The sequence below is a fragment of the Corvus brachyrhynchos genome, unplaced genomic scaffold (genome assembly GCF_000691975.1).
Source record: "Corvus brachyrhynchos isolate BGI_N302 unplaced genomic scaffold, ASM69197v1 scaffold616, whole genome shotgun sequence".
Lineage (NCBI taxonomy): Eukaryota > Metazoa > Chordata > Aves > Passeriformes > Corvidae > Corvus > Corvus brachyrhynchos.
Window position 1 is genome coordinate 718,973 of NW_008238831.1, and position 24,381 is coordinate 743,353.

General features: G+C 46.0%; 1 protein-coding gene across 3 annotated transcripts in view; it reads left to right on the forward strand.

Moving 5' to 3' along the window:
- The window catches only part of FBXW11 (F-box and WD repeat domain containing 11), a 59,105-nt gene that overhangs the window by 12,412 nt on the left and 22,312 nt on the right, over positions 1–24,381 (forward strand). For all 3 annotated transcript variants that reach the window (XM_017738164.1, XM_017738163.1, XM_008636750.2), the window contains 3 exons: positions 17,103–17,165; positions 18,211–18,436; positions 23,880–24,066. In XM_017738164.1, the coding sequence (XP_017593653.1) occupies positions 17,103–17,165; positions 18,211–18,436; positions 23,880–24,066 (476 nt within the window). The remainder of the gene's footprint in view (positions 1–17,102; positions 17,166–18,210; positions 18,437–23,879; positions 24,067–24,381) is intronic.

The window sequence follows — 24,381 nt, forward strand, 5'->3', positions numbered from 1 at the left end:
GCCCTTCTCCCCTTTCCCTTTGTGTTCGCACATGGCGTGTGTGGCCTGGAAGCTTTACCAGTGTTCACTGACTGCAGGAACAAGAAATGTCTCACTTCCTGAGCTGCCGGTGGGAGATGTCAGCTCCCTCCTGTGTTCCTCCACAGGCCAGATCTTAAAACTCATGCAGTGGCTTTTTCAGACTTGAGTCTCCCCTGACTCCTCCCAGCCCGTTCTCCCAGTACTCCAGAGGCTGGGGATAGCACCCTTGGCTTTACCTGTCCTTTGTACTTGGCTCCTGCCCAGCAGGATGTCCGGCTCCGTAGGCGCTCCTGGATCTGCATTTTCCTTTTCATGGAGTCCCCATCCCTGGAGGTGGCACTCAGTGCTCTGGGCTGGTGACACGGTGGGCATTGGGCACAGGCTGGACTTGATGGTCTGGGAGGACTTTTTCAGCCTTACTGACCCTGTGATTCTCACAGCACATGTCCTGGAGGTGGACAAGCAGTAGGAATGTGACATTGACTTGGTTCTTGCTGCTGTCGTTCCTGCTTATGGTTGACAGGAGTCTATCAATTGATCCTCCATAAGTGGAAGCTGTCTTCACAAAAATGGGGCTCTTAAAATCCATTTCAGTTGGGCAATTTGTAATTTATTACTGTTCTGGAGAACCTATTTGCCAGTGGCAGGTGGAGTTCTGGAGCATCAGGGTGTAGATGTTTATTCCCTGCTCCAGCACTCCCTGCAAAGGCAGTTATTTGTTAGCAGAAGGGAATCTCGGTGCTATCACAGCTGAGCTGGGGCACAAGGAGTCCCTGAAGGGTTTGGGTTGGAAGGACCTTAAAGCCCATCTTGTTCCATACCCCCTGCCATGGGCAGGGACACCTCCCACTGTCCCAGGCTGCTCCAAGCCCCAATGTCCAAGCTGGCCTGGAACACTTGCAGGGATCCAGGGGCAGCCCCAGCGTCTCTGGGCACCCTGTGCCAGGGCCTGCCCACCCTAACAGGGAAGAATTTGTTCCGTGTATCTAACATGAATTTCCCTTCTTTCAGTTTAAACACAGAAGTTTCCAGAAGGAAGTGTATCTTTCTATTTATTGATGTTACAATTTAGCATTAACTTGCTTAAGCTTCTGTTTGTTTTTCTTTACTAATTTTGAGCTGCTGTTGATGTTTCTATTCTGATACCAGAAGGAAGCACAACAACAGAAAGTGTAGTTGGAAAAACTTGTAGTTGAAAGCTGAGAACTGAACATGAAAGCTTCTTCATCCTCTTTCCCCAGTACAAATTCAGGCACAGACACGATGCAGTTTTCTTGGAACGACAGCGAGTGCCAGAGATGGGCTCTGCTCAAACCTTCTCCTCTAGAGCATGAAATCACAAATGGGAAATGATGAGTGGCCTGTCGCTCTGGAGCCTGCATCCCTTTGGAAATGTTATTCTCTGCAGCTGTTAAAATGAGTTGTCATAACCAGACAACTGCCTTGCTGCTTCTGTTAGGTCTGAAGTCATTTACAAATACCTCTTTGACATGTTTTCTGGGATTTTGCCTCAAAACAGTGGAACTGTTACCATTTCTTTTTGGAAACAGTCCAAGAGATCCATTAAAAAGAAATACAGATTTGATTCCATTTCTTTAAAGGAACAGAATGTTCTCTCCAATATCTGAAATATTTGTGCTTGTCCCTGTGTTTAAACAGACTTTTCAGAGACGGAGCTTTCAGACTGAGGCCAGCAGTGTAGAAGCAATTAAAGCTACCCGTGGTAGGTCTGGGGGCAGTGTGGGCAGGGGAATGGCCTGGATTCCCCAGTCCCTAAATCCAAGGTAAAAATGGCCAATTTTCCCTCTGGTAATCGGCAGCAGTGCTTTCCAGTGTTGTTCCTTCTGGCTGGAGTCTCCTCTCAGTGAAAAGTAATATCAGTTTGGGGTTTGTTTTCAGCAGTTCCTTGTAATAACTTTTTTTTTTTTAGTTCTCAGTGTGGGTGTTACAGCTTTTGAGGCCTGATCCGACAGCTCAGTTTTTGGTAGTTGCACACACTGCAGCTATTTTGCAAAGGGTAGCATTGCATTTTATTCCCCGCGGTGTTCCAGTGCTTGGCCATCCTGGTCATCCCCACCATATCCCAGCCTATTTTCTTTGGAGTGCCCAGACTGGGGTGAGCACTCTGGATGCAGTCTGGGAGGCCCTTACAGTCACAGCAGCTTCTTGTGGTGCTTCCTGATGGTGTGGCCAGCCATGGCTTGGTGCTGGATTCAGGCTCCTGGAGGATGGGGAAATGTGAAATGCAGGGATTGCTTTTGTGAAGCATGATTTATTCTCTGAAGGGAGGGGTTCTGATAAGCACTCCTCTGTTGTCCTTTGTGTATCTGAGTGCTTCTGGCTTTATGACTTTAATTATTAACTGAGCCTGTTCATTCTTAGGGGCAGGAAGAGACTTTCTCTGTATTGGGTCAGTTCCTAGTGTTTGTTTGGAAGTGGAAGTGAGTGGTTACTCACTGGAGCAAATCCCAGGACTGAGCTCTGAGTCGGAGCTCTGCTCTTTACTTTCCTCAGCTGAGGAGCAGAAATGTGTCCCTGATGTGTGAGAACCAGCAAATGGGGTAAATATCTGTGAGTTTTGGTTCCTCATTTGCCTGGCACATGATGTACATCTGTCACTTGTAGCTGGCTGTGGCTTGTGCTGAGGATTCCAGCTGTATTCCCTGTGGTCAGCAAAAGGGGGGAGCAGCCTGTGAAACCATGTGGCAGGCCGGTGTGGGGAAAGGGTTTTGCTGCTACAAACAACTTGATACACACGAGTGCTTATTTTGGACTTTGTTGTTTTCAGTGGTTTTTGGAGAGCACTGAAGGTCATACACTTCATCCTCAGGCTGCCAAGTGTGCTTGAACAGAAGAGTGGCCCTTTTCGGAAGCCTGATCCTCTTGGTGGGCAGTTCTCTCATCTTGGTCTTCTCTTCAGAAGTTGTCAGTATTCAGCAGTTAGTAATTGACTTAATCACTGATCTTTATGAGCGAGATGAGGAGGAAGTGGTGATATGAGTTCTTCTTGGATATGCCACTAAGCTGCTGCTGAAGGAGGGACTTGAGAACACAGAAAAAGTCATGGGAGCTTAGAGATCCAGTCCTTTCTCCTTTGGGTGCCTTGCTGGCCTGCGTTTTGCTAGTGTTTCTCGCCTGTTCCATGCAGAGATCCCAATCTATGCTCTCCACACCGGGAAGGATATGTCCCTGTGGAGGCAGGTTCTCCATGGTGAATTCATGGATCACCACGAGGTACTGCACCTTGCCTCAGCAAATGCGGTGCCTGTTGCTCAGAGCTGCAACAGTGAGTGTAATGTCAGACATAAATTGTGTCCCTCAGAAAGCTTAACACAGTCCCACTAAGCCTGAGAGATTTCACAAGTGGTGGGCAGGAGCTGTTATTCCTGATGGCTCTTCTGAAGCATCTGCAGAAGGGATGGTGTTAGCCTCAGCCTCGTGTTGATGCTTTCTCAGCCTTCTTTGGAGAGAGGATTTTTTCTCTGTCTGATCCTGTTACGGTGAAAAGAAATGTGTTAGGAAACGTGCCTTGCTCCCTGCCTGCCTTCTGGCAGTGCCATGCTCATGCTGGCAGGGATGGAGGAGGGAAATCTGACTGAGGAGAGGAGGAGCTGCAAAGGCAGTCTGTTCTGGGTGTATGTGACACAGTCCTCTTCCTTGCAGGTGTTGTCTCTTTCCCATAGAGGAATTTTCTAGGAAACAGAAATCTATAATCAAGTATTTCCCACCAAGGTTGAAACTCCATTTGTGCAGTGTCTTTGCACTGCAGGCTCCTCATCAGACCCCCCTGGCAGGAGGGTGGGTCCCTTGTCCGGGGGAATTCAGCTGCTGTTTGGTACCTGTATTGATGGTTTTGCTGATTCTGATGGTGCCACTCTGAGTCATCATCAAAAGGACACTTATCCTTTCCATGTGACAGATTCCTGGGTGCTTAGCAGGCTGCCCATTCCCAGCTTTCCCTGAGCCTCTGTGATTTGCATCTGATGAGTTGTTTGTAGGTCTTCAAGACTGACATTTAAGAGTCTTCACAGAGGTGGTTGGTTTCTTGTGGTCCTTTGAAATGGTGGGAGAGTCCAAATGCATCAAGGGAGGCATGAGAGTCAAGGGTAGCGCACAGCTGGCTACAGCCGCAGCAGGGGATTGAGCAAATTGTACCAGTCCCCATCTGGCAGGGCTGGAGGAAGTGGTACAGCAGAGAAAGAAGGAACTGTAAACTGAGCTTTTTACTCCTCTGTGTAATATTTTTGTGGCAAAATAGTCCTGTTTGGGAAGCCTCCCTGCGGGAAGGCTCAGCTTTCTCTCTGGGACTGTCCCTGTGTTCAGAAGTGAGGGCAGCAGCTTTCCTTCCTCAGTGCCATCCTGCCCAGGCCTGGGGAAAAGGATGCTGCTGGCACTGCCACGGGCACAGAGCTGGGGCTGGGCTGCACCAGGGGTTGGTGTCAGCTGGCCCTGGCTTTGGTTTGCCGTGCCACAGCTCTGCCACCTTTCTGTCACACAAGAAGCTGTGCTGTGACATCAGGCACTGATGAGTATGGACAGAAAATAATCTTCCAAACGCAGGAACCTGAGACTTGGGGCAACTGTTCCTGTTTTCTCAAACCCTGTTCTGTAGAGTCTTACAGTGAGGTGCTTTTTGTATTCATCAACTGGATCTTGAAGTTGTGGAGAGAGAAGTGGTGCCGACCTTCCAGGTCAGGAACATTTACCATCCATTATATAAATCATGTGAAATCTAAATTACGCAATTGCACATGCCTTTGAATAGCCAGATAAAATCAGCACTCGAGTGCAGAGTGTCTGCCTAACCCCAGGCAAGGCTGGGTGGATATTTAAAAAAATGATTTGAGTATTTTTTTACATCTTGTATTACTGAAGGCTTTTTGCTTTAGCTGCAGTTAGGCTGCAGCCTTCATGGAGATAAGGTTTTCTCCAGCTTCTGGGTTGCTTGGATATCAGCAGTTCCAAACCCACACTGAACTTGTGCATAAACAAAAGCTTGTGTTCCAGACAATTAGTGAGTGATTAGAATTTCCTGAGCAGTTGTGAAGATTGATACACTTTCATGAGCTCCCAAGTCTGGAGTACAATGCCGTACATCTCTGGAGAAACAGAGATGAGCTTCGAACAGGACAGGATTCTTCCTTGGGGTAGCTCACTGGTTCTAGGCTTCAGTTCTGCTGAATTTTCATTGCAGTGGCTACTTTTTCTGTGTTTCTTTTGCGTGCAAATACCTTCTATTTTGCAAAAGATCAATAATTGAGGGTTGCTGCATGTTTAGTATTTCATACTGTTCAGTGGCTTTGAGTAACCTTTGTGTAGCTTTTACTGTAAAAGTTTGTATAAAAGCCTGTTCAAAACCTGCTTAAAGTTTTGCTGATCCTTGGGGAAGAAGAGCAAAACCCAAAGAATGAGAATAAATTCTTGAGCAGTCCTGGTGCCAGGGCAAAGCAAGAAGGGATGTAAAAGAAAGTACTGGATGTTTAATTGAAGTAAATAACTGGTTTTGGTTCTCCAGTCCTAGTTCCTTAGTATTTAATGGCAATGAATTTGTGGCTGTGGGCTTGTAGTCGTTTGGAGCTCCTTATTTTTTAATTATTCTTCATTTATCTGTGCTTTGCTATGTGCTATTTGTTGTTCAGCCACCTCCTCAGGCTGCAGGTTCATGCCCACTGCTTCTCTTCCTTCAGTTCCATGTTGTTTTCCTTGAGGGTTAGAGGGCTGCAGGGCTTTTCATGGAATGGTTTGGGTGAAAGGGACCTTAGAGCTCATCTTGGTCCGTCCACCCTCTGCCATGGGCAGGGACAACTTCCACAATCCCAGCTTGCTCCAAGCCCTGTCCATCCTGGCCTTGGACACTGCCAGGGACTTTCTGGACCTCAGGGAAAAACAGAAGTACTGAGCAGTAGTGGATATGAGGAAAAAACAAGATCAATCAGGTTTGGAAAAAATGGCTTTAAGGATTGGGATCTTTCCCTGGCTGCAGTGTCTGAGGCTCTTGAGTGTCCCCTCCCTCTCACAGCTCTTCAAACCCCTCGTGCTGAGGATTGTGCTTTGGGCTGGCACTTCGAGGTAACTCCCTTTGGTTTGATATGGAAACAGCAGGAGAGATCTGAACCTAAATTCCCTCTGGGAAACCAGGAATAACCTTTGAAGTATTTTAACTTTGCACCAGGCAGCCAAGTTGCAAATGTGTAGTTCATCTTAGCAGAGGCTAATTTATTTTTGATGAATTTGAACTGATCTAATTACTAGCTTAGCCTGAAATTTGCTTCCTAGATGTTACTTATCCTACCTTTAATCTGGAATACTGTTAACACTTATTAATTGTGTGGGGAAGAGTGGTGTTTTCTGCCTTGTTTACCCATGAATGTGGTGCAGAGAAAAATGTCCAACTTCTGGAGCTTTTGGAATTTGATTTTGCCTTGCCCTGGAGTTAGGATGTCCACACAGCCCCTGGGGTTTTTCAAGGATGCTCCATGGGGGATGCAGGGCTGTAGGAGGTGATGGGGCAGGTTCTGGGCTGTGAAACAGCAGTGCTGATGGAGCAGTTGGGTGTTGCAGGGATGCATCAGCTGGCTCTGGAGTGTCTTGGCTGCTCCTGGAGCCCTGGAATTCAGCTGCTGTTCTGTGCTCAACCCTCCGTCAGATGTGCTAATTTGAGCAGTCAGCACTGAAATGCAACTTTAAATAGTTTGTTTTCCTTTTGCAAGTCCTATAAATGATGAGATGAGTGGATCTGAAGAGGTCTCTTTGCATCTGCTCTAAAAGGAAGAAAAGCAGTGATAATCTCGAGCCAGTATTTCCCTTCAAGTTTTCTGTTTTGGATGCTTTTTTAATACAGGAAATAAAAGCTAAAGGGGCTCTTTACTAAGCATTGAGACAGTTTCTAAGGTAGTAAATACTACTTAATGTTTTCATTATAACAAAAAAAAAAAAAAAAAAAAAACCAACCCAAAAGCTTGACATACATAATCTCCTAACTACCTAACCAAATCCGGTTATTTAGAGTAGCTTCTGATACAGTTGTAGGTGCAGATGTTCTGAACAAGTAACATGGTGTAGTCAAAGCTTTAAAAACTTAAGCTCTGCTTTTCCTTCAGAACTTTCAGTGAGCTCACGGTGTAAGTAACATAGTTTGAAGTTTCCCATGAGTCTTAAACAGAGGAAAAACTGTTCTACTTTGGGATGGATTAAGATTAAAAGTGCAGATTCCACATAAATGAATTCATGTGGAAAACAGATGAACTGTTAGTGCAAAACCTACTGCTAATGATTGTAGCTGAGAACGTGGGGTAACTTCTCTTAATTTAAAAAAATAAATTGAAAAAGCAAACCAACACCTTGCTCCTAATATCTGTACCTTCCTACAGCTAGTTTGTCAGGGCCGTGTTTCTGGTTTAAACATTTTGCTGTTAAAAAAAGTTATTCACAGGCAGAAAGGATTTCTCTTTTGAGGTATTTGGCCTCTAGAGTAGTGAAAGGTAATTGAGAAATGTTTTAGGCAAGTGACTGCAACTGTTAGCAGTGGTATCAGTAATAAGCTCAATGACTGCTTTGATACGCAGTTTGAGTACTGAGGTTTTGCTGCTCTGGCAGGAATGTGGGGTGGGATTCCTGCACACATCCGTGTCTGCCAAGGAAGGCTGAGTGACTGGACAGTGAAAGGCATGAACCTGAAAAACAAACACCACTTGTAGGCCGAAGGTGGAATTAAAGCTCCTCTTGGGCTGGGCAGGGGCTGCAGAGTGCAGGGGTGGGAAAAGGAAGCCAGTTTTCATCTGAGTGAGCCTCAGGTGAGGCTTTGCAGGGAGCCTTGCTGGCTCCTCTTGCTGCTGGCTGCTCTCGCACCAGCTGGGGGAGTATTACGATTATTATTAGTAGCAGTGTTTTATTGACTGAAAATTTCCCCCTGGCAGCTCAAGCTCAGCACTGGGCACCTTAACATAGCCCCCAGCCCTGGCCTGGCTGAAGTGCCAAGTGCTTTTGCCATTTCTCCTGCATCCGCGGTGCTCTCTGTTTGAGGGGCAGGTGGACAGAGAGTGGTTTCTGTGTATTTGGGCTCTGGTTTTCCATCCAGCACAGGCGTTTGCACCATGTGCAAGTGTTGCGAGCTGTGCTTTGGTGCTGGAGTGGTGCAGGGATGAGTCATCAAATTGCTACAATTACACAATTCGCTACTCATTGTCCTTGTAAATACAACGTGTTTTTATAGGATGGATACAGGCAGGTTTGGGTTACCGACTCTTTCTTTACTCCAGACACTCAGAACATTAAATGAGAGTTTAGGGTATTTTTGGGACAGTTGCGCAAGGAAGGTGCTATTAGATGTCATCCTGCAGTACCTGTTGAGGTAAGGCTGCCCTTAGGAACTAACCGGTTACTGCATATTTAAAACCCAACAAAACCAAACAAACCCCCACTGGATGTCTCTTGGGATTGCAGTAATTACGTTGTTTTTCTGGTGACATCAGCTTGCTGTGTGGAAATGGAGGCATGCTGGAAAATAGCTCTGAACTTGGACAGAAGTGGAATTGGTTTGTTTCTTACGACGACCTAAATTGAACTAACAGTCAGTGAATATTTTTGATGTAAATCTTTCTGAGAGCGTGTAATACATTATTGCAGAAGTTCTAAAAGCCACAGAGTGATTTTGATATTACGGTTTTCCATCAGCTGTAGTCCTTCACAGGCTGGGGTAAGGATTAAAGTCCTGCCCTGCCAGGCAGGCTCAGGCTGCAGTTTGGGCACATTTTTTAATATATATATATATATATATACATACATATATATATGTACAAGAGATCAGCAGCTAATTTATAATGTGTTTAAGGTGAGGACTGATACTCTAGAAACAAAGTTAAAATAGTGGTACTAATTGCCAATCATCAAGGCATTGGTGATTAAGCAGAATGACCTGGTTAGTAACTGCTTGTAGTCTTTGGAACCTGCAAAAATAACTGTTCTGGAACATTTAGGTGAGGAGTGGCTGGAGATTTTCCTTCTCTTAACAGAGGCAAGAGCAAGCAGTTTTAGTTTTGGGGAATTTATTGCTCTGGCCAAAACCTCCTGCAGAACAAACCCTTGAGAGGTGTCAAACTGGGTATGGAAGAGCATTTGGTATCTTTTAAAAACTTCCCATCTATAACTTGTGGTCAAACTTTGGAGTTTGTTTGTAGCAGCTTGAAACACAAACTGGGGCACTGTGGTGCTGAATTCAGCATGTCTTCTAAACTTTCTGCTGGTTAGTCAGAGGCCAAATAAAAATTGATGCCCTATTTTCAGTATGAGGGGTTTTTTTCTAATTTTGCCTTCAGCTGTTGGCTCTTGGTAGACTCTTTAAATATTTTGAGTATATTTTTTGTTTGAACTTCCAGCAATAGCTGCACTAAAATAAAACCTGGCAACTGAGAGAGCAGCAAGCTAGGTAAGAATTGAAGCAATATACACATATATATATATGTACAAGAGATCAGCAGCTAATTTATAATGTGTTTAAGGTGAGGACTGATACTCTAGAAACAAAGTTAAAATAGTGGTACTAATTGCCAATCATCAAGGCATTGGTGATTAAGCAGAATGACCTGGTTAGTAACTGCTTGTAGTCTTTGGAACCTGCAAAAATAACTGTTCTGGAACATTTAGGTGAGGAGTGGCTGGAGATTTTCCTTCTCTTAACAGAGGCAAGAGCAAGCAGTTTTAGTTTTGGGGAATTTATTGCTCTGGCCAAAACCTCCTGCAGAACAAACCCTTGAGAGGTGTCAAACTGGGTATGGAAGAGCATTTGGTATCTTTTAAAAACTTCCCATCTATAACTTGTGGTCAAACTTTGGAGTTTGTTTGTAGCAGCTTGAAACACAAACTGGGGCACTGTGGTGCTGAATTCAGCATGTCTTCTAAACTTTCTGCTGGTTAGTCAGAGGCCAAATAAAAATTGATGCCCTATTTTCAGTATGAGGGGTTTTTTTCTAATTTTGCCTTCAGCTGTTGGCTCTTGGTAGACTCTTTAAATATTTTGAGTATATTTTTTGTTTGAACTTCCAGCAATAGCTGCACTAAAATAAAACCTGGCAACTGAGAGAGCAGCAAGCTAGGTAAGAATTGAAGCATGTTCAGCTTAATTCGTGCAGATCCCCAGTGCTTACATAAATAGTTCAGTTTAAGCTGAAACAAGCAGTTACTAATACAGACATCAAATATAGACATGGCCATGGTCAGTGGAGTGAACTTTTATGTTTGGTGGATAACCAGCTGTCCCTGGAGGCCAAGGAGCCCGGTGGGATTCTGGAGGCAGCAGGCAGAGCAGTCCCAGCAAGTCAGGGAGGGATCCTGTCCCTGTGCCCAGCCCGGGGGCACCTCTGGGGTGCCGTGCCCAGCTCTGGCTCCTCAGCCCAGCAGGGCCAGGGAGCTCCTGGAGCGGGGCCGGCGGAGGCTGCGCAGCTGAGGAAGGGCCTGGAGCAGCTCCGTGCCCAGCACAGGCTGAGGGAGCCGGGGCTGCTCAGCCTTGAGAGGAGCCCCAGCTGAGAGGGGCCCTCAGCCCTGGGTGTCCCTGGCTGCAGGGAGGGCTCAGGGCAGGGCCCGGGCTCTGCTCCGGGGCCCAGCAGCGGCCCCAGAGCACCGGGCAGGGCCTGAGCGCAGCAATTCCCCCGCCCAGGAGGCAGAACTGCTGCCCTGGGCAGGGCCCGGCCCCGAGCAGATTGTGCAGAGAGGCTGTGCAGTGTCCCTCGCTGGGGATATTGCAGAGCTGTGTGGGCACACTGCTGTGCCCTGGGCTCTGCCATGGCCCTGCTGGGGCAGGGAGGTGCCGCCGGCTGAGCCCCTGTGGGCCCTTCAGCCTCACCCACTCTGGGGTTCTGGGAGTCATCCTGGGATTCATACGGAATCTCAGACTGGAGGGGATCCATAAAGATTGTCCAGTCCACCTTCTTGCTCCTCACAGGACTGCTGAAAACTAAATCAAGTTTAACTTGATGAACCTCAGAGTTTTGCTTTTCCAAGTGGCTGTGGACAGTGGATTAAGTTTGTCTAATATCAGCTATTTTCAGAAACTCTTTTTGTGGACAATCATGTGACTGTGGGCTCTATTTTCTGCTCTTCTGAATGAAATTAGTATTTATTTTTGTGTAAAGCTATGATGGGATTATCTCACTATATTAAAAATACAAAATTAGTGGGAAAATATTGCAAGGAACCGTTTTCTGTAGGCAATGGAGTGAGGTTAAACCCATAGCTGAAGGTGTGTTGGTGCTGGTGCTGCCTCCTCTGTGTTACTCATCATCTTTTTTGACCAGATTTGAATTACTGTCCACACCTTTTGATGCTTTCATGTGAGCTTTGATGCCATTGTTCCATCCACAGGCCATGGCTGTGCTCCCAAAGAAATGTTTTGTGGTGATGAATTTGCAGTGGATGGGATGAGCACCCTTTGTCAGTGACTGCCTGTTCCTGACCTGGCATTTTGAAGCACTGCAGGATTTTTTCATTTCTTCACAGATCTTGAGGAGGGTGAGAAGGAAGGGATTTGGTCCTTGGTGTGAGGGGAGGTTGATTCCCATTTTGTGCAGTCTGGGTTAGGGGTTCTCCAAATTAATTTCACATTTGTGCTACAGGTTATTTTTACTAAGAGCCTCTCCATAGTTAAAAGAGGAAAATCCCCTCTTATCCCTGATCAAGTATGAAGATGTTAATAAACATTGTTTAACAGGTTCCTGGGTTAGCAAATGCTGCCCATTTCTCCCCAAGGAGAGGCTCACATTCATTTGGAAATGCTTTGAAGCATTTGGCAGTTTCTGGCTCTATTGAAAGCAGGAAGCCATGAGGGGCACGTTCTCATCACTTTTAGCTGGTGCAGATGGCTGCCCAGCTTCCTCCCTTTCTGCTGGCTCCAGCTGTCCTGGAGGATGGTGGATTCCTCCCTTTCCCTGGGAAATGTGTGCTGGGACCTCCAGCAGTCCCTGTGTGGCAGAGCTGGGTTCAGGAAGGGATTGAAGCTCCAGCTCTGTGTACTCAACCTGCAGAGTTTGACTCCACGGTATCCACGTATGTACTAGTTATTTTGTATTGGTCCTTCAACTTCTTCAAAGTCAGATGTCGTTTGTTAAAGGACATCAATCAGAGCCTGTTTAGCTGAATTGTTTTAATTGGTTTTGCTTCTTTTGTTAATTTTCACTGAAATTTCCTGGTGTTTTTTCCAGAGAGTGGGAATCTTGTGAGAAGTTAAGACTGTTGAAGACTTAGCTTGGTCTTTAACTGAGATGGGAATTAATGGTGTCGTCTCAAGGGTAGTGGGAAACAGAAGTTCCTGTTTCCTATCCCTTTCCCTTTCACTAAAGCCCAAATATAAGACTCTTCTTTTTTTCAAGGTAACACAGCCGTTGTCTTGTTTTGTCCATACATCCTCTGTATCCTGTGAATCCCTTCTTTGTCAGGGAAGACTTTATCATCAAAGAAACTTGGCAGTGCTGTCTGCCTTGCTTGGTGCTGCTCCTGAAACTTGTGTGTCCTGCCCCAGTTCCCAGGATTTCCTGCTATCACTTCCATAATTGCTGTCCCGATACTGGAGCTCCAAGTGGGTTAAGAACAAAGCTGCACTGGGCTGTTCCCCTGCCCAGGCAATTAAGTGACTCAAGGCATTCCCAGCTCCTGGAGCCGGGTGCAAACCCAGGCTAAGAGCAGCCTGCTGGAAATCTGGAGCAGCCTGTCCAGGTTTGGTGGATTTCTGCTGGAAAAGGTGCAGCTTTTCCTGCACCTGCTGATGGAGGGGAGCCTTGCAGTGCCAGTCACCTGCAGGGAAACACAGGATGCTTTTGCACCTCACTGCCTCGCATCCATGGAACTGCTGTGCTTGAGACATCAGTTACTACCTGGTATCCAAGGATCTTAATTGAAACTGTGATTTATGGAGTTTTATAATACCTACAATTTCTGTGCCTTTGGGGATCATTCACAGTTGGTTCTATTTCAGAAGCTCTCATAATCTCCAAAGGGAATTAGCTTGATGTAATTAGGCTTGTCAGAACCTCTTTCTCTCCAAGTAACTTGTGAACCTGTTTTTGCCATGGTTATCTGCACCCCATAGAAATCCCAGAAACTTGAGGTACTGTGGAGCAGAAAGACTAAAGAAAGCCTAAAGTTTCTGCAGGACTAAGCAAGGAATGTGGGATGCAAATCTCCAGGAAATGAGCTTTTAAACTTGCCCAGCTTGTGGAGCAATGTGTAAATTTTACTGCCGTTTCTGGTTACAGTCAGTGGAAATAGAGACTGGGGCTTTGCTCAGTGTAACTCGATTCAGTCGGGTTTTAACAACTGTAAGGCAGCAACAAAACATCCCAGCTTGGACCCATTGTTATCTCTTGGCTGTCGCTGCCATTCCCCGTAGGGATGGAGAGCACTTACTCCAGGCTGACTAATTAAGGAATGACAGCTGCTTGGAAATAATCATTCTACTTTGCAAGAGCTGTGAGCAACTTCACAAGAATCTCTGGAAAAAATGAATGTATAAACAAGATGAATTGACAATATTTAGAAGCCCTGCTTCCACTGTGAGGAGCTGCAAGGCTCTCGTGGGGGTCGAAATCACGCCGGGGAATCTCTGCAAGGGCAGCTTGGCCTTGCTGGGATCACTGGGATGGGACACCACTGCTTCCATCAGCCCGTGGAGCTGTTCATCAGCAGAGCTGCAGAGAGTTGGGGTGAATTCCATGGTGATGCCACTTCAAAGCCACTTGGGAAACCGGCTTTATGTGGAGGTGGGTGGGGTGAACAAGAGGTGCTGGCTGAGGGAAGAGTTGAACTTGGAGATGCTGATCTGTGTTCTTGCACAAGCACTGGAGCCCAGGAGCCAGGACTGGTGACACCAGCTGTTAGGAATTTTGAAGTCCTTCTTCTGCCAAGTGCTGGGAATGGGCAGGACAGATCAGAGTTGTCTAATTGCTTCTTCCAGACAACAGGGCAGGATCTACCCATCATCTCTTGGTCTCCAATTAGTAGGCTTAAGTGCTGGAGAGAGAGATTGGAGTCTGAATTGGGATGTGTACGATGGGGGAATAACCCCAAAATGAAGTGTTTTAAAAGAGAAGCAGAGCAAGTTTATTAGAAAGAGAAGATGTAATAGCAAAAACATGTATTTGGGAGCAGAAAGGGAAAGGATGAAGGATTTAAAAGCTCTAAAATACAGTAAGAAAGTGTGGAATGAGTCAGGATGGGAAAAGAGAGAACACAACAAGCTGTAGTAGTAGATACCATTAAATTAATGCAGCTGCCAACTTCCTGGTGAAATATCTGAACACAGTATTCATTTCCAGGCTAAGAATCAAGCTGTGTTACCTGCCCCCACAGTCATGGCTCAGATGGTGACAGGACATGGGAGCATCTCTATCGCGGTATCCCGCAGTGGTAGGGAGGAGAAGAGAGATCCAGCAGGCAGGAATTGTGCAGCAAGATTCCTTTAATTATTTTACAACTCCTTTATAGACTTTTTTCTTCATAGTCTAATTGGTCAAAGGATCAGGATCAGCCACTCCTTGGGGTGATTGGCTAAAATCCTAAAACATCCATTGTCAAAATATTTTTCTACTGTACTATAAACAAAGGTTTTGCAAGGTCGCAGGTGTTCATAGTTTATACAACTCTACAAATATCTTCTGTGAGAGAAAAATATCTCACGGGACTGGAAAGAAGCAAGAAAAATTCTTGCTAGCAGCATATTTGAATCCACACATCTCTGGGCAGCAGTGCTGCCTGTACCAGGGCATCCATTTGTGGATCTAAGACGTTGTCTTAGCCAAGGCTGTGCTCTGCTGCTCTGAAGAAAGAGGGAGAAGCAGAGACAGGCAGGGAAAATGCAAGAGTCCTTCGTCTTCTCCTTTGGATCAGTGGATGTGGGAGTGGATGGTGCTGCACCCCGTTGGCAGCTGGTCACTGCTGGAGTTCCCCTGGGCTCAGCAGTGGCGCTGGTCCTGTTTAGTGTCTCTGTTGGTGACCTGGATGAGGGGATCGAGGGCACCTTCAGTAAATGCACAGACAGCACCAACCACCCTGTGCCACACTGCTGCTGTGTTTAGTTCTGTTGTATGTTCCCAGGATGACATCGTGTTTTGGAGGCAGTTCTTAGTCTCCATCCCTGGGAAAGCTGGCAAAGATTTCTGAGATATTTTCTGATAAAAGGAGAAATGCAGTGGCAGAGTCTCACCGTGCCCTGCTGAAGGAAAGTTAGGGGGGATAAATGGATAAAAATGTGGGGTTTCTGCTAAATTTGCTGACCCAAGCCACCTGTGTTAGATATTCTCAGTGTTCCTTGCTCGTAGCTCCCAGGATCCATGGGTTTATTTAGCCTTCAGCTGCCAAAGGAGAGGAGATGTTCCTTACTCATTTAAGGACACACTAATTGGATGTACCCTTAACAACATATAATCACTCTAATGAGTATTTTTACATATTCATATAGAAATAAAATAAAATCAAAGGAAGTGCATGGTTCCCTAGTGGCGTGTTTGCTTTCCGGAATGGTGTGGGCTGGCTGGGTCCCAGTCAGTGAGGGGCTGCTGTGTGCTCCCTGCTGGGGGAGAGCACCCCTTGCACTGGTTTGCCCCCGGTGAGCGGGGCTGCGTGGGAGCAGGGTGTGGTTATGTATAACTCCAGAGGCCATGACCATGGAAGGTGTGGTTGTCTGTTCTATGTATGTTCAGAAACACTAAAATCCATGTTTTTTGGAGTCACCCCAAACATCTCCTGCCTTTATCCCTTTCTGGATTCCCCTCCAGCCACCTCCTGGGCTTGTACATGTCATTATCACGTGTGTGATAACCAGGTAGTTGAGTCTTTCCATCACCTGTGGCCACAGTTTTATTCTGCTGTCCAAAGTCCGTGTGCCACATGTTTTTCCACACCTTCAGGGAGGGCTCAGGTAAGCTTGAGCCAAGGCAGCTGGGCGGGGGACGAAGGGTTGCTATAGATGGGATACTGTTCATTTTCCAAGTTTTCTGGGTTTGTGCAGCACGTCCTTATGGAAAAAGAGGAGGAGATGAATGCTTTTGAGATGGAATTGTGTTTTGAGTGGGGGTGGATGTATTTTCTAAGGAGTTATCCATAATCCAAGATGGCAGGAGTACGGGAATTGTGTGGCTTTACTCCATTGTGTGTTTTACTTGAGCCTCTTGTTCCTGTTTCTGCTGAGACAGAAGGGAAGAAGGCTGAAATAAATACAGACAGTGTTTGAGGACACTCAGTTTGTCCTGCTAACCCTCTGCCCGTCTCCTGGGCACAGGGATGGGGAGGGCAGGGCTGGGGGAAGCAGGAACTGCCTGGGAATGAGGGACTTGGGAGCAGGGAGGAGGAGATGGTGGGTGTGCCATGGACAGCAACAGGGAGCAGCTCATCAACAACAGGGGCAGAAAGGAGGGGAAGATTGGGAGAGACAGAGGTGAGCTCAGAGAAACAGTAGCAGCTGAAGGTTTATAGAAATCCTTCCATCTTTTGTTGGTGAAGGAAAGGGAGGGAAGCAGTGATGAGGAGCAGTTCTGATGTGGGGAGAGCACTGCAATAAAGGCAGGGGTGACTGCCAAGCGTTGTAGACACAGCCTGGGCAGTGAATTGCGGAGATGTTCTGCAGAGAATGATCCCTGTTCCTAGAGCTGGGGAAAAAGCATATTCGGTTGTATGTAAGTAGTGTATAGTGATTTTTTTTTTTTTTTTTTTTTTTTTTTTGCCTAGCTGTATGCAATTTAACTTTGGCAGAAAGTGCTGGTTGAATACATTGACAGGTTTAATTGCTTTGGCTTGAGTAGGATGAAAGTGAATTTATTTCCCAGTGAGAAAAGCGTTGAAAGGCTGCATGAAAACCTGTCAAAGGAAATTGAAGCGGGGTTGGGGAGTTATCTTTACAGTAAATGGAATTGATAAACATGTCAGTTAAAAGTGGAATTTATTTATAATACTCAGGTTTTGTGGCCAGAAGTCTTTGAGAATTCCATTCACTGGGAAAATGAATTTTATCCATTCAACTGATTTGCTTTTTTGTAATGCTTGTAGAGCAAGAAATTGTCACAGAGTAAAAAGCTGAAGTAATGTTTGTTCTTTTTTTCCAGAACACGTCAGTAATGGAGGATCAGAATGAAGATGAGTCTCCAAAGAAAAATACCCTGTGGCAGGTAGGACTAACATGGATGTAGAAGGAGAGGTGCCAGGAGTTTGTGTGTTCCCGCTTTTGAGAAATGTCCAAATCTCGGGTCTGCATAATCATCCTTGGATGTTGTTGGCTGTATCCTCCTAAAATTAGCTCAGCCTTCGAGTGAAGGATGATGCCAGTGGATAATCCTTGAGAAATTACCAGTTCTGCTCAGATTCTGTAGTTTGTGCTGACCTTGGAAGGACAATGCTGCGTCAAAGGATCCTTGGGAATAAAGTTCGTTTGTATTTCTGAGCATGTGACTGCTGTTTAAGAAGAGAAGTTCAGCATGGCAAGGAGTCACAACCCGTTTGCTTTGAAGAAGTTTGGGAATATTTCAGAGCTGCCAATTGCTCCCCAGCAGCCCCTTGGCCTCCTGAGGGGCTCAGAGGAGCTGGCATCACTCTGAGCCTGTTCTCACTAATTAGCAGTGACTCCTGCTGGGGCGTTCTTGGGGCATCCTGATGTGGAGCTGCAGCTCCCAGGATTTTAATGAGGGGTTTATGTGGATGTCCCAAACATTGACAGGAGCTGTTCCTCAAGAACAAACCAAGCCCTTGATTCTCAGTTTTCGTTTATGGACAACCAGTGCAACACTGACATAAGAGTCTCGAATTCTTGTGTTGATTAGCGTATTCATGTCCGACTTTATCTCTTATTTTAACTGCCAGAACCTGAGCAAAACATTTGTGGAGACAAACTTCAGTGTGCCCAGAAACCACTGTTTTGAGCTGGGAAAGGCAGTTGTAAAAACAGTTAAGTTCCTTGCAGTTTAAATGGTAAGAGGTGTAAGGGAAGAATTCAAGACTTGCAGAGTAATTTAGGAGCAGTCTATGAAAGACTTCGAAAAGTCTTTGAAATTTATCTGATGTAGCTCGTATCTTGAAGAACGTGTTTTAAAATTTAGCTTTGATTATTTCTTTGCATCTTCTTACACTTTCTTATTAAGCTGTTCCTATTGTTTATGTATAATTACCAATATTTAAATATATACTAACACATCAATAATGTTCCTTTTCCAACCCCAGATAAGTAATGGAACTTCATCTGTGATTGTCTCGAGAAAAAGACCATCGGAAGGAAACTACGAAAAGGAAAAAGACTTGTGTATAAAATATTTTGACCAGTGGTCTGAATCAGATCAAGTGGAATTTGTGGAACACCTCATTTCCCGAATGTGTCACTATCAGCATGGACATATTAACTCTTACCTGAAGCCCATGTTACAGCGGGACTTCATCACTGCGCTGCCAGGTAAATGAAGGGCAACAGAGCAAGGGTTTGCTCTGGGCTCTGGGAGCATCCTCCAGATTTCCATTGTCCCTTACAGATACAGTGCTGCTTCTGGTGCAGAGAGGGGCAGCAGGGTGGCTGAATCCCTTCTGTGATTAATTGAATTGGCCACTGGATGCCAGTGTTGTTCCACGTTAAAATAGTTGGACTGGTGTATCCCAAAGAATTTCTGCTGGAATTGGAACTGAGTTGTCACAGAAGTTGTGTATCTGCAGGCTTCGGTCTAAACTCCTTTTTCGTACAAACCCCATAGGTACAGAAAATACTGCCAGAGGTATTGTAGTTTAGGAAGTCTTACATTTTAATGTCGTTCTGAGTTTCTGCTTAGGTGAGTGCATCTAGTTTGTCTACTCTTGTTGCTGACCTAAGAGCAAAAACACTTGGGGATTTTTATTGTGCTGTCCAGCCCTGATTCCTCCTTTCAGTTACTCAAAACAACTTCTGACACCCAGAAGTGTCACCTTGTGTTGGTATGTTCAGATATGAAATCTGTTTTTACACTTGCTGTATGCATTTTTTCACAAGTGGATATATGGAATCTCTAGGTTGTAATCTGCTGCTAAGTTGTATTTATTTTTCCATTAATTTTTGGAAGAAATTGTATCTCTGGATTTTTGCTGCTGGGAACAGTGATTCATTGGATTCTTGGAAAGGGAAGTGTGCGGACATTGTTTGCAGAGTGGGAAATAAGCCTGGGATAAGGGGTCAGTGTGTTCTGTGTGCCACTGGCAGCACAGGGGCACAGCTTCACCCTGCAGTGTGTGAGCAGCCTGGACAACGCTGAGCACTGAGGGTGGAAGAGGAGGCGATGCAAATCCTGAAAGGAGTCGGAAACTGATAGTTTTTCGTGCACAGGGAATATTGAAGTAAAGTCTCTGTAAAGGTTGGTGGTACTGATGCTCTTGTAGCCTTGGTGTGTTTGGGTGGGGGCCTTCCTGGTGTGTGGGACAGGATCTGCCTCCATGTCAGGGGGTCCTGGTCTCTGTGCTGCTGCAGTTTCACAAAACCTGGAGAATTCAACTTCTGGAGGTGCTGGGGGGGGGATTTTGGCTCTTCTTTCAAACATGGTTAAAAAGGGCAAAGTCCATGGAGGGCAATGAAGAACATAGAGCAGGGCAGAGGAAGTGATAGGGAATTTATATGTGCTCTGTTTTCTTAAAAAAAGAAGCTTATAAAATGTGCAAGAGGGCTCTGAAAGGGAGGAGTGTCCTTTCTCGCACATCTCTGGCTCACAGGAGTGGCTTTCGAGAACACTGAGCTTGTCTGGCCACACAGGAAAACGTGCTCCTCGTTTCCTGGGCAGAGCTGTTTCCTGCAGGGACTGTGGCTGTTCCTTCCAGCTTGATCTCAAAATACTGAATGCTGATTTCTCTGGGGAGTACCTGGGATTTACTGAAAATCAAGTCATGGGGATCACATTAGGGTTGGAAAAGCCCTCCCAGCCCATCGAATCCAAGCTGTGCCTGGTCCCCACCTTGTCCCCAGCCCAGAGCACCGAGTGCCACCTCCAGCCCTTCCTTGGACACCTCCAGGGATGGGCACTCCAAACCTCCCTGGGAAGGAATGGGATTGCTGGCACAGGGAGGAATGGGATTTTCCTGCTGCTGTCCACCCTGAGCCTGCCCTGGCCCAGCCTGAGGCCGTTCCCTCTCCTCCTGTCCCTGTTCCCTGCCAGCAGAGCCCGACCCCCCCGGCTGCCCCCTCCTGTCAGGGACTTGTGCAGAGCCACAAGGTCCCCCCTGAGCCTCCTTTGCTCCAGCCTGAGCCCCTTTCCCAGCTCCCTCAGCTGCTCCTCCTAGGACTGACTCTCCAGACCCTTCATGTACAAGTCTGATCTTCAAGTATAATTTTATTTTATTTGCTTTTATACCTCAGGGCTGATACAGAGTTGTACAGATCTTTCATGTTATGTATTTCTGCCTAAGAAAATTTTGGGAGCTTTAGAAGATGACAGGCGTTTACACCACGTTTGTATATATCGAAATACATCTTTACAACTTCTGGTGCTTTTTTCCAATGTAAATACTGGGAATTGTTCCCATATTCAGCCTTCCTTGAAGGTGCTGTGGCGTGCAAAGAACATCTGTCTAAATTTATCCAGGAACTTAATCTGAGCTGATTGAAATCAATCCCGTGTTGGGCTGCAATCACATTAAAGGCTAGCAGTGAAGTACCACTCTCAGGCACATGGAGGGATTTTTGGGGTCATCCTCTGCAGGGCCAGGAGCTGGAATTGATGATCCTGGTGGGTCCCTTCCAGCTCAGGATGTTCCATGATGCCTTTTTAAAAGATGAGTTCACTTGTCTTAAAGAAATCAAATTCTTTTGTTTTAAACAGAAGTAGTTCTTGCTCGCTGCTGTCCTGACCAATTTTACACCTGTGAGAATGTAGGAAAAATGGAAGAAGAGTTGATGGACTCTGACTTCCCTTGTTTCCAGTGACAGAGTGGTAGCTGTGGTGTGTTTCCTGATCTAAGTGACTGTTTTGTATCTAATGTTGATCACATTTAGAGAGCTGACATCTCACATTTGGGTTTTATTTTCATACAAAGTGATATTTATACATGGACCTTTGAAATTCCTGTGAATTTTAACTGTTCAAATTTATTATTGAAATTCAACCAAACCTTCAGCTGGTCTCTCTAATCAGCAACAGCTCTTTTCCACCATTTTCTGTAAAACTGCAAAAAGAACCCAAAGAGATGGGTGTCATGTTTTCCTTTGAAAAGTCTACCAGTAGATGTCAAATTCATTTTGCTTCAGAAAATGAATAGATTTTAGTACCTAGTTCAGAAACTTTCTGAAACAAATCACTGTCTTTTAATGTAAAATAGGGATATGCAGCTATTTCCGGCCGTAATGTGTCTTAAACTTAGTCCTGCATTTTGTCTGACATAAATCTAGTGGGCCTGTCCTTTGTATCTGTGCTTTGGACCTGTTCTTGCTATGTTAATTAGGGTAAATATTTCACTTGACATCTCTTTTGAATGTAGCAATTTAAATCTGTGCACTTCTGCTAGCAGTGGAACTCTTAAGAATAGATTCGATGGCAGAACAAAACATTTGTGTGTTCTCAGTGTGGGACTTTGGAGGCGCTCTGTGTGTTCATAGAAGATGAGATTGGCAGATTGTAACGTCAGAAAAGAGTTTGTGACTCATTAAAAATCTGGTTTTAACTGTGGTCAGTGTTACACAGCATTGTGACAGTTGGGCATCTTGATAAAGAAAGGGCTTTTGCCTAATAATTCCCAGTTGATGCTTAAGGCTCAGTGAGATCCTGGATCACAGTGGGCAGGCTGTGTGTGCCAGGAGGGCATGGTGGGCACAGCCCCACAGTGACAGCACACGAGTGCTCTGGGGTGTGGGAGCTGAGTGCAGTGAAATGAGTAAGACTTACATGTATTGGTTTCTGCTTTCTGCTGCTGTTCAGTTTTATGAAGGCCATGTGAAATTCAGTGTGCAGTGGAGGACTGTATGAAGAGTTTCTTAATGCTTTAAAAAAATAACAGTAGTTCCTTTGATTTGTCAGGACTATTTGAAGCCTAAAGTGGGCTGTCATGAGATAAAGTGGAAAATTTAAAAGGTCGTCATCTCCTGGTTTGAAAGATTTTTTTCATGCTTGGCCAAGGGGTGTATGTTACTCATGAAAATGAAGTTATTCAGCATCTCAGATTCAGGGGAGTTTTGTGGAAAGCAAAATTGCAGGTCCTTTGAAATCAGGAACAGACTTAGCAGTGACTTTTCATGGGACTGATGATGCAGTGGTTGGAATGTGAATAAGGAAAGTTTGGTTGCTATTTTAAATTCAGTTCAAGTTCATTATCTAAGTGGTTTCTGTGTATGGACCTTTACTCAACAGCAATCCCATTTTTAAGTCAGGCCCCCTGAGCAGGAGACGAGGTCTGGGCAAGGGGCTAACCTTGTGCAGTGTCCCACCTGCTTTGTGTCCTGAGAGGTCTGTGCTGGCAGCTCAGCAGGTTTGTTGTGGTACTTACTTATCCTCCAAGCTCCTGAATGAGTGCCCAGTGCTTTGGAGAAGTATTGACTGAGTTAGGAAATCAGATACTGCAGCACAGAGTCCTGGATCAGTGGGCCACACCCCAATCCTGACATGTTTCAGGGGTGGTGAGTGCATTTCAGACATAAATCCAACCCTACTGTGATCTAAAAGGATCACAGGGGTTATCAAGCTGCTTCTGGGGTCTTCATAGGGGATGTCTGTGTGTCCCCAGCCCCCTGATAATGGGCTCTGAGCACCTGGTCTGGAGGTGCAGATTATGGAAAGGATTAAATAGGAAAGATGTCCTTGCAGGAAAGTGTCTGCATAATCTCTGCTCACACTTTCCCTGCTCTGTCTGTACTTCTGTGGAGTCCTGTCTGTGCCGAGTTGAATTCTCTATTGTTACATGTGAGGGAAGAGTCAAAGAATCATTATTTTAACCTTTTATTGCTGCTGCTTAGTAAAGCAGTGCTTGAAGACAACCATCTTTTGGGATTGTGTGCTCAGGAGGAAAAGGATTCTGTGCCCACAAGTAGCAAAATACTTTATCCTGCTTGTACATTCTGTTGAATTTTGGTTTTATAGACCCACACAGAATGGTTTGGGTTGGAAGGAACCTTAAAGCCCATCTTTCTCCCCCCTGCTATGGGCAGGGACACCTTCCACCATCCCAGGCTGCTCCAAGCCCCAATGCCCAGCCTGGCCTTGGGCACTGCCAGGGATCCAGGGGCAGCCCCAGCTGCTCTGGGCACCCTGTGCCAGGGCCTGCCCACCCTCCCAGGGAACAATTTCTCTCCAATATTCCGTCTAACTGTGCCCTCTGGCAGTGAAGCCATTCCCCCTTGTCCTGGCACTCGAAGTTCCTGATGCAGAGGAACTTTCTTGTAGCCCCTTCAGACGATGGAAGGGGCTCTGAGGTCTCCACACAACCTTCCCCTCTCCAGGCTGAACATTCCCAGCTCTGCCAGCCTGGCTCCATAGGGGATCTGCTCCAGTCCCTGTAGCAACTCCATGGCCTCCTCTGGACTTGCTCCAACAGTTCCATGTCCTTATGTTGGAGGCACCAGAGCTGTGATCCCTGCTCCAGGTGGGATCTCAGGAGAGCAGAGTGCAGGGGACAATCCCCTCCCTGGGCCTACCCACTCTGCTTTTGCTGCTCTGTTGTGCTGATTGTCCTTCCAAGGCAGAAGGAAGGTCCAACAGCCAGAGCAGAGCAGGAAAGGCCCAAAACCTCGGAGATATTTTGGTGTATCTGTGTGCACTCACCTGTAACCAGTGCCTTTACCAATGACAGTGTTCTCATGTTCCTGCAGTGCCTTGAAACTCTGGATTGTCAATGTCTCGCAGGGCTGGTTTGGTTGTTCTCTGTGCCCCGACTGACTGGTTGCCTTCATTTCTTTGTAGAGCAAGGCTTAGATCACATAGCAGAAAACATCCTTTCGTATCTTGATGCCAGATCCCTGTGTGCAGCAGAGCTGGTGTGCAAGGAATGGCAGAGAGTCATCTCGGAGGGAATGCTATGGAAAAAGCTCATTGAGAGAATGGTACGCACAGACCCGCTCTGGAAGGGGCTCTCAGAGAGGAGGGGTTGGTAAGTACCTGAACTCACCTTGTACACTGCTCTCCTTACAAATTCCCTCAGAATGAGCTCTGCCCAAAGCAAGTTTATAGTGAGTGGGTATTGCTGAGCTCCTGGTCTCTGCTGGGACTGGGGGCCAGAGCTGTCAGCTCCCCTTTCTGCTCTGGCTTTGTCCCCTTTTGTGCTCCCATGTCTGTCACCGTTTTTTCTTGCTTGAGTGTGAGCAAATTTGGAATTTCAGGTTTGCAGGGAGAACTAACAGTTCCATCAAGTCTCAAAAAACATCTGCAGGGCTTTTTCTCAAGTGAAATATTTCCAATTCAACTT